Consider the following 13,780-nt stretch of genomic DNA (forward strand, 5'->3'; position numbering starts at 1 on the left):
AAACCACTCTGGGTACAGGTATATTGTGTATCAGTAAAACAGTCCGTGACTACACAAACCACTCTGGGTCCAGGTATATTGTGTATCAGTAAAACAGTCCGTGACTACACAAACCACTCTGGGTCCAGGTATATTGTGTATCAGTAAAACAGTCCGTGACCACACAAACCGCTCTGGGTCCAGGTATATTGTGTATCAGTAAAAGAGTCCGTGACTACGCAAACCACTCTGGGTCCAGGTATATTGTGTATCAGTAAAACAGTCTGTGACTACACAAACCACTCTGGGTCCAGGTATATTGTGTATCAGTAAAAGAGGTTTATTAAGCATTGAAAATCCGGTACAAAGAAGTAGTACTTAACAAGAAGATAGTCACAGTCTGTTCGTTCAAACCCCGGCGTTCCTTCTGAGTGAGCGCGGTGCAAGTCTCCTGATGTATGTTGCTGTGTTCCGTTGACCCATGCATGCTTCCTTGGGATCTTGCTGTGTTCTGTTGACCGAAGCTCCTATCAATCTCTGGTTACACGGTGCACGCTTTCGATGTTCAAAACCTGTATCTTTATACCCTTTTCCCTCTCGTTTTGCCGACGTGGCAGTAATTAACCCTCTAACACCTGGTAAAAAGTCTTGCTCCCTCGTTACCCATCTTATGACCTTGTTTGATCCTTCTGACTTTTTCTCCATGTATAACAAAGTACCCTTATCTCAGATCTTCACTTTTCACAGAACACTTCCTAGAATGTTGACGACACAGTCGGACATCCGATAGCTGGACCAATGAAGGACGTCTCCAACTCTTATCTATCTCTCTAGTTTTTATCTCTTTAAGCATAATATTGCTGAATTCCTCGTCTCCATAAACTTAGCACAACATTCCATTACTTCAGTAATTTTAAACAGGTTTTTAGTCAGGTTGGCATAATCCCATCCTGCTTTGCTCTCAGCCATTCTCCATTTTATACAGGCTTTTAGGATCTTAACATACAATTTCACATATTCTAGTTATATTAGAATGGTTATCGAATCTTAATAATGTTTACTAAATCCTACAGGTACACCCTATCCTACATATCCCCACCTTGAGGGCGAGGCATTTGCCGACCCCTCAAAACTACAATCTTACATATGGATTATTTTTCTTCCGTTTATGTAACTCTAGCATGTTCTGGGCTGTGATCATATTTAAATGTGATTGGGCATTGGACTTTAGGTGTTTCAGGTAGCAGGTGTAGAATAGTAAGCACATCATTACTACAAGTTGGGATATGACCAGTACATGGAAAATTATCCCAATCCAATGAGGAATTTCCATGTTTGTCCCTATGTTGTCTTATTAGTCCTAACAGTTTTTGACTCCCTACCTTGTGACATTTGTGTTTAACTGGGTAGATCTTAAACAAACTTCTGATCTTACATAGTTCAAAGTTTTACTACATGGGTTACATATCTCAAATACAAAATCATTACAAGTTGGAGAACAACCAGAGCGTGTGAAATAATACGAGCCTAAGGGCATGCTGATGTATTAAGCCCAATATCCCACCAGTGTGTGTTGTCCCTTATGCTTTCAATTTCAATATCTATTCTCCAGTTGTCTTGCTCCAAAACATAAAAAATGCTTTAGGGAGGAGTTCAGTCGTATCATGAGCTCACTGAAACCCTCAAACAATAGGGGAATGTCGGGTCTGAATTGTGCCACATAACTGTGCAGCTCGTACTTAAAAACGTGTTGGTTGATGGGACAGGTCCTGTTAGACCCGTAAAGCATGGTAGTTGTGGTGGTAGTGACACAGGAGGCACCACCAAAATCACCTCATACTGGATTCGTACTGGTTTTTCCCCACGCTCTGTTACCTACAAAACACGATTATTAGTCACAGTTAAATTCAGTCTTACAATCATTTCAAGCGACATTACAGTTTCACATCTACTTCCTGATCTTCCGAGTCGAGATCCTTTCTCCCTTCCGTTTTTCAAAATAGCGGCCACGGGATCTTTTACACCCACCTGAGAGGGCAGACGGGGCAGTGGTTTAACGTCGCATCCGAAAGATGGCACCTGTGACAGGGCAGCTCTCCCTCAGTACTGCCCCGGAGTGTCAGCCTAGATTACGTGCTCAAGTCTCCAGAGTGGGACTCAAACCCACGACCTTCTGACTCGAGAGGTGAGAGTGTCACCCACTGAGCCGAGGCTGACCCCTCTTAAACTCCAGCCTAGTTACTGGTATTATCAGCATCTTCAAACCGCACCCCCCCCGCCCCCCTAATTGCCATTATTAACACAGAACAGTCCTTCATGTGATTAACAGCAGAATGGGACAAGTGCGCTCAGGTGTGAACTCGCTGGTGTCTCAGCAGGTGAGTTGAACTGGTGAATCCCTTTTCACACACTGAGCAGGGGAACGGCATCTTCCCAGTGTGAGTGCGCTGGTGTTTCAGAAGTTCGGATGAGCGCATAAACCTCTTCCCGCAGCGAGAGCAGCTGAACGGCCTCTCCCCAGTGTGGATGCGTCGATGCATCTCCAGGCTCTTGGAGCATTTGAAACTCTTGTCGCAGTCGGAACATTTAAACGGCCTCTCGTCAGTGTGAACTAGCTGGTGTTTCCGCAGAGAGTCGGAACGTGTGAATCCTTTCCCGCACTCGGAGCAGGTGAACGGCCTCTCGTCAGTGTGAACTCGCTGGTGCAGCCGCAGAGAGGAGGGACAAGTGAATCCTTTCCCGCACTCGAAGCAGGAGAACGGCCTCTCGTCAGTGTGAACTCGCTGGTGTAGCCGCAGAGCGCAGGGACGAGTGAATCCTTTCCCGCACTCGGAGCAGGTGAACGGCCTCTCGTCAGTGTGAACCAGCTGGTGTTCCCGCAGAGAGGTGAGACGAGTGAATCCTTTCCCGCACACGGAGCAGGAGAACGCCCGCTCGTCAGTGTGAACCAGCTGGTGTCTCAGCAGGGAGGAGGAGAAAGTGAATCCCTTCCCACACACAGAGCAGGTGAACGGCCTCTCCCTGGTGTGAACTCGCTGGTGTGTCAGCAGGTTGGAGGAGAGAGTGAATCCCTTCCCGCACACGGAGCAGGTGAACGGCCATTTCATGGAGTGACTGCGTTGATGAGTCTCCAGCTCGGAGAGGCAACCGAATCCCTTCCCGCATTCCCGACATTTGCACGGACTCTCCTTGCTTTGGTTACACTTGTGGCTCCCTAGGCTGCACCTTCGGTTGAATCCACGTCCACACACAAGACACGTGTGCAGTTTGCCCGCATTCTGATTGCTGCTTTCCGCTTCCATATGTCGATGATATTCAGGTCCTGATGAATCGAGTGACTCTGTCAGATCTTCGTGTGACGTTTGTGTTAAGCTGCCCGTCTGCAATTCCTCCCCTTGCAAGAGACAGTAAAAGAGATTTATATAAGTAATTAATGTAAATACAGGAGAGAAAATAAAGAAAGACTGGCCTTTACACAGCGCCTTTCACGATCAACGGTTTTACAGCCAATGAAGTACTTTTTGAAGTGTAGTCGCTGTTGTAATGTGGGAAACACTGCAGCCAATTTGCATCATAAATAATGGCCAGGACACCGGGGATAACACTACTGCCCTTCTGCGAATTAATGGGATCTTTTATGTCCACCTGAACATCTCTTCCGAAAGACGCCCCTCCGACAGTGCGGCACTCCCTGAGTACTGTCCCTCCGACAGTGCGGCGCTCCCTGAGTACTGTCCCTCCGACAGTGCGGTGCTCCCTCAGTACTGCCCCTCTGACAGTGCGGCGCTACCTCAGTGCTGCCCCTCCGACACTGTGGAACTCCCTCAGTACTGCTCCTCCGACAGTGCGGCGCTACCTCAGTACTGCTCCTCCGACAGTGCAGCACTCCCTCAGTACTGCCCCTCTGACAGGGCACCGCCCCTCCAACAGTGCGGCGCTCCTTCGGCACTGCCCCGGAGCATCAGCCTAGGTTTTTGTGCTCAAGTCCCTGCAGTGGGGACTTGGAACCCACAACTTTCTGACTGAGCGATGAGGGTGCTCCCAACTGAGCCACTGGCTGGCTCTCAAGGTCTTTCACATCCTTGCTAAAGTGCGGTGGCTGGGGGAATTGTCACATTCCCTTTAACCAGAAGAAAACATGAGAGGGGGGAGGAAGTCCCTTTAAATGTGGAGGGGGTGTGTCCCTTTAAATGTGGAGGGGGTGTGTCCCTTTAAATGTGAAGGGCTGGTTGTCCCTTTATATGTGGAGGGGGGTTGGGTGTCCCTTTAAATGTGGAGAGGCGGAGCCGCGCATGCTTATTCGGCCCCCTCACAACACCAGGCTGCCAGTGCGCCTGTGCGGGGCCTCCGGGGAGCAGATGGAAGGCCGGGCCCGGGGAAGAGCCGGAATCAGCGGCCGGGGTAAAGTAAAGTGTTGGGGAATCGATTTAAATCGAGGTGAGGGGGGAAGTGGAGAGCGAGATTATAAAGTAAAATACGAGAAAAAGCAAACCCGAGAGTCGGGCGGGCAGGCGGGACCTCCGCGGACGCCGAACGGAGCGGATGGACCCGGGCGGGGTGGCGGAGTGAGCCGGAGCAATGTGATTCTGACTGACGGGAGCGTTGACCAATAGGAAGAGAGCTGAGCTGGGAGGACTGAACTGGGCGGCCTGGTCCTCCAACCAATGGCGGCGCAGCAAGGGGGCGGGGCCTCCTCTCCAGCTCAGGTGTGCTGGGGCCGATTGTGACGCGCTGTCCCCAGGTGAGAGCAGCTCAGTCAGCACAGAGCTGGGGCTGGAATCTGGGAGAGGGGCCGCAGGCAGCGGGCCTGGCAAAGGGGCACAAGCTTCACAATACAAGCTGCTTTCAAATGCACAATTGTTTCCAACAGACAGCTTTGGTCACTCTGCAAAAAAAACACTTTAACAATTCATCATAACTCCCCTGTTTTAGGAGAGGGGTAGAGTGCAAAAAGCAAGGAAGTTATGATGAAACTGTGTAAAAGATTGGAGTCAGCTGTGGCTCAGTGGATAGCACAGTCAGAAGGTTGTGGGTTCAAATCCCGCTCCAGGGACTTGAGCACATAAAGCGAGGCTGACACTCCAGTGCGGTGCTGAGGGAGCACTGCACTGTCAGAGGGGCGGTACTGAGGGAGCGCCACACTGTCAGAGGGGCGGTACTGAGGGAGCGCCGCACTGTCGGAGGGGCAGTGCTGAGGGAGCGCCGCACTGTCGGAGGGGCAGTACTGAGGGAGCTCCGCACTGTCAGAGGGGCAGTACTGAGGGAGCACCGCACTGTCAGAGGGGCAGTACTGAGGGAGCACCGCACTGTCAGAGGGGCAGTGCTAAGGGAGCGCCGCACTGTCAGAGGGGCAGTGCTAGGAGCGCTGCGCCATCGGAGGGGCAGTGCTGAGGGAGAGCCGCACTGTCGGAGGGGCAGTAATGAAGGAGCGCTGCAGTGTCGGAGGTGCCGTCCTACGGATGAGACGTTAAACCGAGGCCCCCGTCTGCCCCCTTCAGGTGGATGTAAAAGATCCCGTGGTGCTATTTCGAAGAAGTTATCCCCGGTGTTTTGAGCCCAATATTTATCCCTCAATCAACATGACGAAAAAACATTATCTGGTCATTATCACATTGCTGTTTGTGGGAGCTTGCTGTGCGCAAATTGGCTGCCGCGTTTCCCACATTACAACAGTGACTACACTTCAAAAGTACTTCATTGGCTGTAAAGCGCTTTGGGATGTCCGGTGGTCGTGAAAGGCGGTTAAGAAGGCAAATGGTATGCTGGCCTTCATTACAAGAGGATTTGAGTACAGGAGTAAAGAAGTCTTACTGCAATTATACAGGGCCTTGGTGAGACCACACCTGGAGTATTGTGTACAGTTTTGGTCTCCTTACCTAAGGAAGGATATACTTGCCTTAGAGGGAGTGCAACGAAGGTTCACCAGACTGATTCCTGGGATGGGGGGATTGTCCCATGAGGAGAGATTGAGTAGACTGGGCCTATATTCCCAGGAATTTTGAAGAATGAGAGGTGATCTCATTAAAACATCTACAATTCTTACAGGGTTTGACAGGGTAGATGCTGGGAGACTGTTTCCCCTGGCTGGGGAGTCTAGAACCAGGGGTCACAGTCTCAGAATAAGGGGTCGGCCATTTAGGACTGAGATGAGGAGAAATTTCTTCACTCAGAGGGTGGTGAATCTTTGGAATTCTCTGCCCCAGAGGGCTGTGGAGGCTCAGTCATTGAGTATAATCAAGGCTGAGACAGATAGATTTTTGGACTCATGGGGAATCAAGGGATATGGGGATTGGGTGGGAAGGCGGAGATGAGGTAGAAGATCAGCCATGATCTTATTGAATGGCGGAGCAGGCTCGAAGGGCCGAATGCCCTGCTCCTATTTCTTATGTTCTTAAGAAAGCTGTTTGCTATAGCCTGCTGCCCCACGACAAATACACAGAGGATTTCAGTTATGTGGAGAGACTGGAGAAGCTGGGATTGTTCTCCTTGGAGCAGAGAAGGTGCAGCGGAGATTTAATAGAGGTGTTCAAAACAGGAAGGGTTTTGATAGAGTAAATAGGAGCATGGGAACAGGAGGAGGCCATTCAGCCCCTCCGGCCTGTTCCGCCATTCAATGAGATCATGGCCGATCTGTGTCTTAACTCCACCCACCTGCCTTGGCTCCATATCCCTTTGCTCCCTTGTCTAGCAAAAATCTATCACTCTGGGATTTAAAATGATTAATTGAGCTGGCATCGACTGCTTCCTGTGGGAGAGGGTTCCACACTTCTACCACCCTTTGTGTGAAGAAGTGTTTCCCAACTTCTCTCCTGAATGGCCTGGCTCTGATTTTAATGTGATGTCCCCTTGTCCTCGACTGCCCCACCGGCGGAAAAAGTTTCTCTCGATCTACTCTACCAATTCCTTTCAAAATCCTCAATCACTCCTTAACCTTCTAGATTCCAGGGAACACAAGCCTAGTTTATGTAATCTCTCCTCATAATCTAACCCTTGGAGCCCGGGTAACATTCTGGTGAATCTGTGCTGCACTCCTTCCAAGGCCAATATATCCTTTCTGAGGTGCGGTGCCCAGAACTGTACACAGTGCTCCAGGGAGTTCCTGTGCGTAGGTCCCTGAAGGTGGCGGGACATATTGAGAGAGTGGTTAACAAAGCATATGGGATCTTGGGCTTCATAAATTGAGTACAAAAGTAGAGAAGATATGCTGAACCTTTATAAAGCACTGGTTAGGCCACAACTGGCGTATTGCGTCCAGTTCTGGTCACCACACTTTAGGAAGGATGCGAAGGCCCTTGAGAGGGTGCAGAGGAGATTTACCAGAATGGTTCTGGGGATGGGGGATCTTAGCTACAAGGACAGGTTGGAGAAGCTGGATTTGTTTTCATTAGAGCAAAGGAGGTTGCGGGGTGATTTGATAAGATTATGACCGGTTTGGATAGGCTAGACGGGGAAAGGCTGTTCCCACTAGTTGATGGTACAAGGACTAGGGTTTTGGGCAAGAGATACAGGGGGGGTGTGAGGGAAAACTTTTTTACGCAGCGAGTGCTGAGGACCTGGAACTCGCTGCCGACGGAAGTGGTGGAAGCGGAGACACTCAATGTTTTCAAGGGGAGACTGGATAGGCAGCTGAGGGAAATAAACTTGCAGGGCTACGGGGATAGAGCGGGGGAATGGGACTGACTGGATTGTATACAGAGAGCCGGCACGGACTCGATGGGCCGAATGGCCTCCTTCTGTGCCGTTATGACTCTGTGACTCTCTGGGCTCTAACCCGGGCTTTGTATAGCTGTAGCTTATAAGGAGAAACTGTTTCCAGTGGCAGGAGGGTCGGTAACCAGAGGACACAGATTTAAGGTCATTGACAAAAGAACCAGAGGCGAGGTGAGGAGAATTTTATTGACGCAGCGAGTTGTTGTGATCTGGAATGCGCTGCCTGAAAGGGCGGTGGAAGCAGAGTCAATAATAACGTTCACTGGGGAATTGGATAAATACTTGAAGGGGAAAAATTTTCAGGGCTATGGGGAAAGAGCAGGGGAGTGGGACTAAATGGAGAGCTCTTTCAAAGAGCCGGCACAGGCACGATGGGCTGAATGGCCTCCTTCTGGGCTGTATGATTCTAGGAGCCACTCCTAGAGTGGAGTGGTGCCCGCAGGGATCGCTTGGCAGGAAATTGGGAGGAGGTGGTTCACACGCAGACAGCACCTGATTTCGAGACGCTGTCCTTTTAAAATTGGTCCTCCACAGGCAAGGAGGGACTCGGTCCCTTTAATGAAAATCACATTGAAAAGAAGAGTCCCTGTCCCTTTAAGAGCCCTCCGCCCACCATTCCCACCTTTTTGGTAAAGTCTTTGAAATTAATAATAAAAGTTCATGCAGAAAAAATGTGAGTGTGTGTCTGACTATATTTTAGTGAGTATCTGTGTCTGTCTGACTGTATGTGTGTGTGTCTGTGTAGAATAGCATCATAGAATGATGCCGCACAGAAGGAGGCCATTCGGCCCATCGTGCCTGTGCTGGCTCTTTGAAAGAGCGATCCAATTAATCCCACTCCCCCTGCTCTTTCCCCAAAGCCCTGTAAATGTTTTCCCTTCAAGTACTTAGCTCAGTCTCTTTTGAATTATAATATCGAATCTGCTTCCACCGCCCTTTCAGGCAGCGCATTCCAGATCACAACAACTTGGTGTAAAAATCTGTTTCCTCATGTCACCTCTGGTTCTTTTGCCAATCACCTTAAATCTGGTTTCTGTCCCTTCAGCCATTGGAAACGGTTTCTCCTTATTTACTCTCTCAAAATCCATCCTGATTTTGAACAACTCTATCAAATCTCCTCTTCATCTTCTTTGCTTAAGGAGAACAACCCCAGCTTCTCCCGTCTCTCCACGTAACTCAAGTTCCTCATCCCTGGTCCCATTCTCGTAAATTTCTTCTGCACCCTCTCTTAGGCCTTGACATCCTTCCTAAAGTGTGGTGCCCAGCGGAAGCCTAGCCAGTGTTTTATAAAGGCTTAGCATAACCTGCTTGCTTTTGTACTCTATTCCTCTATTAATAAAGTCAAGGATCCTGTATACTTTTTTAACAGCCTTCTCAACTTGTCCTGCCACCTTCTAAGATTTGTGTACATACCCCCCGAGGCCTCTCTGTTCCTGCACCCTCTTTAAAACTGGACCATTTAGTTTATATTGCCTCTCCTCATTCTTCCTACCAAAATGAATCACTTCACACTTCTCTACATTAAATTTAATCTGCCACGTTTCTGCCCATTTCACCAGTCTGGCGACATCCTCCTGAAGTCTGTTACTATCCTCATTGTTTACTACATTTCCGAATTTCGTGTCATCTGTAAATTTTGAAATTTTGCCCTGGATCCCCAAGTCCAGGTCATTAATATATATCAAAAAAAGCAGTGGTCCAAATCAATGTTCACGTTAAGTTGCACGGCCGCGCAGCGGTCTGGAGGTCCCGCGCAGCCGGCTCACCACCCTATAAATGGAATAAACGCGCATGCGTGGAAATTTGAATGGGCCGCGCAGCCCGTTAAAAGGGCCATGCACCTCAAAACAAAAGAGGGAACATTGATCCTAATACCGACCCCTGGGCAACATCACTGTTTACCTCCCTCCAGTCTGAAAAGCAACCGTTCACCACTACTCTCTGCTTTCTGTCCCTTGGCAGAAAATTGGGAGGGGGCGAGTGCAAACAGCACCTGCTTTGTCGCCAAGCACTCAGTGGAGCAGGGGATTAGCCCTACTTTAAATGTCAGTCTCTTACATATACATTAATAAAAAGGGAGACGATGTCCCTTTAAAATCGGTCATCCATGGGGACGCGGTCCCTTTAATGAAAATCTCATAGAAGAGAGTGCCTGTCCCTTTAAGAGAACCCCCACCACTCCCATATTTATCTTAAAGTGCTTGAAATTAATAATTAAAAACGCAGAAAATTGGAGAAAAAATATTTTCACTCACATTTGCTCCACAGGGTTTCTTGTTTCTGTTTCATCAATTTAAAAACAAACTGCTTTTTTTACGATCAGCCATGATCGCATTGAATGGCGGAGCAGGCTCGAAGGGCCGAATGGCCGACTCCTGCTCCTATCTTCCATGTTTCCATGTTTAAAACAAGTATCTTCTGTAAAATAAAATTAGTTTGAGCTGTAAAATGGTAAAGGAACATTAAAAATAAACTTTCCCAGAATCACAGATTCTGACCAGGCCGCTTTACAAAATGGCGGCGGGCCGATCCCAGGTCCCGCCTCCTCCTTCGCCGCGATTGGTTGGAGGACCAAAGCCCCTCGGTCGGTCCTCCAGGCTCCGCCTCCCCTCGCTCATTGGTGGAGAGCTCAGTGTCAGTCAGTGCACGCCGGCGACGTCGTGACGTGGCAGGGTGGGCGGTTGGAGCAGGCGGGAAATTAAATTCATTTAAATTAAATCTCCCGTCAGTCTCCTCTGTCCCAATCAGCCGGCGCAAGTCCCGCCCCTCGGGCTCCCCGATTGGTTGGAGGACCCGCCGCCGGCTCGCTCCTCCAGCCCCGCCCCACTCGCTCCCTATTGGTCGGAACCTCCCGTCAATCAGGCACTGGGCCCGGGTCCTATCTTCTATGTACTTTCAGTGATGACTTTTATAAACTGGTTTTACAGAAAATTAGAAGAGGGGAGAGATTTGAAGACACTCGGTCCCTTTGTGACTCTAAAGTTGCAGCTGGCCCCGCCCTCTCCTGCTCCACAGGCGACCGGCCCGCATCGCGCATGCTCAGTACAACCCCTGGGCCTCTGTCAATCATCCTCCCCCTCTGAACAGGCCCCGCCCCTCCTCCTACTCCGCATGCGCCGCCGGGCCCAGCTCTCGAAGTTGAACCGCGCAGGGCCTCCGATTCTGGGTCGGCCCGGGCAACCGCGAGTCCGGATCACCGGCGGAAAGTGAGTTTTATGAAGGTTTTTTTTATATATAGCGGAGAGAAGCGCGGGCGAGGAGATAAATAAAAAGAAAGTACAAACCGTACCGTCCCAGCGCCCTCCCGGCACCGAGCGGAGTGGATTGAGCGGCTGCAGTCCCTTCTCTGAATGGCCTCTTCCTGTGATGACGTCACAACCAGGCCCCAGCGCCGGGGAGGGAAGGTCCCGCCCCCTGCGCCGGGGAGGGAAGGTCCCGCCCCCTAGCCGCGCCGCCATTGGTTGGAGGACCAGGCCGCCCAGTTCAGTCCTCCCAGCTCAGCCCTCTTCCTATTGGTCAGAGCTCCCGTCAGTCAGAATCACAATGTTCCGGCTCACTCCGCCACCCCGCGCGGTTCAAACCGCTCCGTTCGGCGTCCACGGAGGTCCCGCCCGCCCCTCAGGTTTGCTTTTTCTGGTATTTTACTTTATAATCTCGCTCTCCGCTCCCCCCTCACCTCCATTTAAATCGATTCCCCAACACTTTACTTTACCCGGCCGCTGATTTCGCCTCTTTCCCGGGCCGACTTCCGTCTTCTCCCCAGAGGCCCCGCGCAGGCGCACTGGCAGCCTCGTTTTGTGGTGGGGCCGAATGAGCATGCGCGGCCCCGCCTCTCCACATTTAAAGGGACACCCACCCCGTCCACATTTAAAGGGACACCCACCCCATCCACATTTAAAGGGACACCCACCACCTCCACATTTAAAGGGACACACACCACCTCCACATTTAAAGGGACATCCACCCCGCCACATTTAAAGGGACACCCACCTCCTCCACATTTAAAGGGACTCCCTCCCCCCTCACATGTCCTCTACTGTGGAGGAGGAATTCCTTGAGTGTTTACGGGATGGTTTCCTGGACCAATATGTCGAGGAACCAACCAGAGATCAGGCCATCTTAGACTGGGTATTATGTAACGAGAAAGGATTAATTAGCAATCTTGTTGTACGAGGCCCCTTGGGTCGGAGTTATCATAATATGATCGAATGCTTCATTAAGATGGAGAATCAAGTTGTTGACTCAGAGACTAGGGTCCTAAATTTAAATAAAGGAAACTACGATGGTCTGAGGAGCAAGTTGGATGGGATTGATTGGGGAATGTCACTCAAAGGGTTGACGGTGGATAGGCAATGGCAAACATTCAAAGACCGCATGGATGAACTACAGAATTTGTTCATCCCAGTTTGGCATAAAAATAAAACTAAAGAGGTGACTCAACCGTGGCTAACAAGGGAAATTAGGGATAGCATAAGATCCAAGGAGAGGACATATAAATTGGGCAGAAAAAACAGTAAACCTGAGGATTCGGAGCAGTTTAGGATTCAACAAAGGAGGGGAAAATAGAATATGAGAGTAAGTTTTCAGGGAACATAAAAACTGACTGACTGTAAAAGCTTTTATAGATATGTGAAGAGAAAAAGAACATAAGAAGTAGGAGCAGAAGTAGGCCATATGGCCCCTCGGGCCTGCTCCGCCATTCAATAGGATCATGGCTGATCCGAACCTAGACTCACGTCCACTTCCCTGCCCGCTCCCCATAACCCCTAATTCCCTTATCAGTTAGGAAACTGTCTATCTCCGTTTTAAATTTATTTAATGTCGCAGCTTCCACAACTATCTCAGGTAGCAAATTCCATAGATTTACCACCCTCTGAGTGAAGAAGTTTCTCCTCATCTCAGTTTTGAAACGGCAGCCCCTTATTCTAAGATTATGCCCCCTAGTTCTAGTCTCACCCATCAGTGGAAACATTCTCTCTGCATCCACCCGATCGAGCCCCCTCACAATCTTATATGTTTCGATAAGATCGCCTCTCATTCTTCTGAATTCCAATGAGTAGAGGCCCAACCTACTCAACCTTTCCTCATAAGTCAACCCCCTCATCTCCGGAATCAACCGAGTGAACCTTCTCTGAACTGCCTCGAGAGCAAGTATATCTTTTCTTAAATATGGAAACCAAAACTGCACGCAATATTCCAGGTGTGGCCTCACCAGTACCCTGTATAACTGAAGCAAGACTTCCCTGCTTTTATACTCCACCCCCCTTGCAATAAAAGCCAAGATTCCATTGGCCTTCCTGATCACCTGCTGTACCTGCATACTAACCTGTGTTTCATGCACCAGGACCCCCAGATCCCTTTGTACTGTAGCACTTTGCAGTTTCTCTCCATTTAGATAATAACTTGCTCTTTGATTTTTTCTGCCAAGGTGCATAACCTCACACTTTCCAACATTATATTCCATCTGCCAAATTTCTGCCCACTCACTTAGCCTGCCTATGTCCTTTTGCAGGTTTTTTATGTCCTCCTCACTCACTGCTTTCCCTCCCATCTTTGTATCGTCGGCAAACTTGGATATGTTGCACTCGGTCCCCTCCTCCAAATCGTTAATATAGATTGTAAAGAGTTGGGGTCCCAGCACTGACCCCTGCGGAACACCACTAGTTACTGATTGCCAACCCGAGAATGAACCATTTATCCCAACTCTCTGTTTTCTGTTAGATAGCCAATCTTCCACCCATGCCAGTATATTACCCCCAATTCCATAATTTTTTATCTTGCGTAGTAATCTTTTGTGTGGCACCTTGTCAAATGCTTTTTGGAAGTCCAAATACACCACATCCACTGGTTCCCCTTTATCCACCCTGTTTGTTACATCCTCAAAGAATTCGAGCAAATTTGTCAAACATGACTTTCCCTTTATAAAACCATGCTGACTCTGTCCAATTAAATTATGCTTATCCAAATGTCCTGTTACTGCTTCCTTAATAATGGACTCCAACATTTTACCAACCACAGATGTTAGGCTAACTGGTCAATAGTTTCCAACCTTTTGTCTCCCTCCCTTTTTAAATAAGGGCATTACATTAGC

General features: G+C 49.3%; 1 protein-coding gene across 2 annotated transcripts; it reads right to left on the reverse strand.

Annotated features, from left to right (window-relative positions):
- Positions 1–298: 298 nt before the first annotated feature.
- On the reverse strand, positions 299–11,507 carry LOC147084151 (uncharacterized). 2 transcript variants are annotated; one of them, XM_085979858.1, is made up of 3 exons: positions 11,366–11,507; positions 9,945–10,107; positions 299–3,373 (listed from the first exon to the last, which is right to left on the reverse strand). In XM_085979858.1, the coding sequence occupies exons 2-3, from the start codon at positions 9,976–9,978 to the stop codon at positions 2,328–2,330; spliced, it is 1,080 nt and encodes a 359-aa protein (XP_085835984.1). In that variant the 5' UTR covers positions 9,979–10,107; positions 11,366–11,507; the 3' UTR covers positions 299–2,327. The 2 variants fall into 2 exon arrangements, with proteins under 2 accessions (XP_085835984.1, XP_085835985.1); XM_085979859.1 differs by having other exon boundaries at positions 11,402–11,506.
- Between the last annotated feature and the right edge of the window lie 2,273 nt (positions 11,508–13,780).

This window comes from Somniosus microcephalus, unplaced genomic scaffold, assembly GCF_052327205.1.
Source record: "Somniosus microcephalus isolate GS21.2 unplaced genomic scaffold, FLI_Smic_1.0 scaffold1, whole genome shotgun sequence".
NCBI classification, from domain to species: Eukaryota; Metazoa; Chordata; class Chondrichthyes; order Squaliformes; family Somniosidae; genus Somniosus; species Somniosus microcephalus.